The 1,823-nt window shown below is 38.5% G+C and overlaps 1 protein-coding gene across 1 annotated transcript in view; it reads left to right on the plus strand.

The window, feature by feature from the left end:
- The window catches only part of FHL5 (four and a half LIM domains 5), a 22,181-nt gene extending 20,779 nt beyond the window's left edge, over positions 1 to 1,402 (plus strand). The window contains exons 5-6 of the mRNA XM_010023445.1: positions 80 to 266; positions 1,163 to 1,402. Of these exons, the coding sequence (XP_010021747.1) occupies positions 80 to 266; positions 1,163 to 1,314 (339 nt within the window). The 3' untranslated portion in view covers positions 1,315 to 1,402. The remainder of the gene's footprint in view (positions 1 to 79; positions 267 to 1,162) is intronic.
- Positions 1,403 to 1,823: the final 421 nt, after the last annotated feature.

A 1,823-nucleotide genomic window follows, 5' to 3' on the forward strand; every position in this document is an offset into this window, starting at 1 on the left:
GGACTTATGAAAGACTGGATAATCTTTCACGACTCCCACCTTTGTTTCATTGGTCTGTCCTTGTTTGTCAATACATTAGGTAATAACTTCTGGTGGAGTGACCTACCATGACCAGCCTTGGCACAAGGAATGCTTTGTATGTGCTGGGTGTAAAACACAACTGTCTGGACAAAGGTTTATTTCCAAAGATGAGTATCCATACTGTGTAGACTGTTTCAGCAAATCATATGCTAAGAAGTGTGCTGCTTGCAAGAAACCTATTACAGGTGAGTCTCATTTTTTAGAGGGCAATAGACACTGGCGAATCATCTCCTCTCAAAGCAGACTTTTTCTTTAGAAAACAGCATTAAAAATAGTCCCATCATAATGCAAAACTGAAGGAGTTAACGAGTATAGAGACACACTCTCCATCACACGTACTGCATTTCGCTGGGGCATATGGATCACACGTGTTCCCCAAATGCTCAGCAGTTGTTTTATGTGCCAAAAGAAGTTCCTCCATTGTTTGATTTAGTCCTTTTGCATTAAAATTCATCCTTAATATAAGGAAAGGCACTTTTTGCTTCTTCCTAGGACAGTACTCACAAGTCCCTTGTGTCTGTAGTTTCTTCAGCTTTGTTTTTAAATGCAAATGTGATGAAACTGGCCAGAAATTATCTGCCTGTTGGTAAGACTCACCTGTCAAATTAGAAAGCTAGCCAAAGATAATAAAGCTCTATTGCATGCCTTCTTGTGTACTTAGATGATTTATAATTAGACATATATATCTTTAGTCCACACAGCAGTTTTCTGAGAACATTTGATGGTGTTCTGCATTGTAATTCTATAATGTGTGGCCTCAACTGTTGAAGAGTACTGACCGATTATTATAGGTGCATGCTGCATATGTAAGTGAACAAAGAAAATTATGAATACCCAATCAAATGGGCATGATTTTACAAAACCACCCAAACCAAACCAAATCAAAAACAAAAAAATTGAACAAAAAAAACCCAACAACTCCAAAACCCCCAATATTTTATTTCAGATACTCATGCTAGGAAGTTGTTTGCTTTGCTGTGTGGATGCCAATCTGACCACACACCAGAAATCACTCTGTTGTATTTCTGAACCACACTCAGAAACACTGGATTCACATCTTCTCTCTCACGATCTCTTTCAGCTCTTGGAAGCACAAAATTTATCTCATTTGAAGAGCGCCAGTGGCATGGGGAATGTTTTAACTGTGTGAAATGCTCTGTCTCGCTGGTGGGCCAGGGATTCCTCACTCGGCAGGATGATGTCCTTTGCCATGAATGTGGCTCTGCTTCATAGTTCTGTGGAGAGCTGTACAGCTGCATTATTCTCACTTTGTAACAATGATGTACTTCATTACTCTGCAGTAAGAAAACCATATAAAAGGTATAACAGTTATTTAGTCATTCAAGTAGCTTTCCAACAGCAGTTTAATTCTATCGTAGTTCTCAATTGCTTATAAAAAAAATTAAACAGCCCCAATACTAGTTAAAAAAATAAAGCAGAAAAGATTTGTGTGCATTTAAAATCTAACTACAGTATGTTTCTCCTTGTAACACACTGCACTCTACTGTTAGAAGCTCAAAAATTTACATTTCATCTCCCATAAACCAAGGAGGATTGTGAAAAGTTTATATGGAAGATGACTAACAATGAGGCATTAGCACTGCTTCACAGGTGCAGACCTTGGTGCAGTAGGCTGGGCACATCCATTTTGCTATTGGATCATAACACTGATGAGAAAAACTTGAAAATATCAGCTTCCTGTGTACTTCAGGCAAAAAAGCTGCCAACAAAGCAGGCAGAAA

Source organism: Nestor notabilis, unplaced genomic scaffold (assembly GCF_000696875.1).
Source record: "Nestor notabilis isolate BGI_N333 unplaced genomic scaffold, ASM69687v1 scaffold751, whole genome shotgun sequence".
NCBI lineage: Eukaryota > Metazoa > Chordata > Aves > Psittaciformes > Psittacidae > Nestor > Nestor notabilis.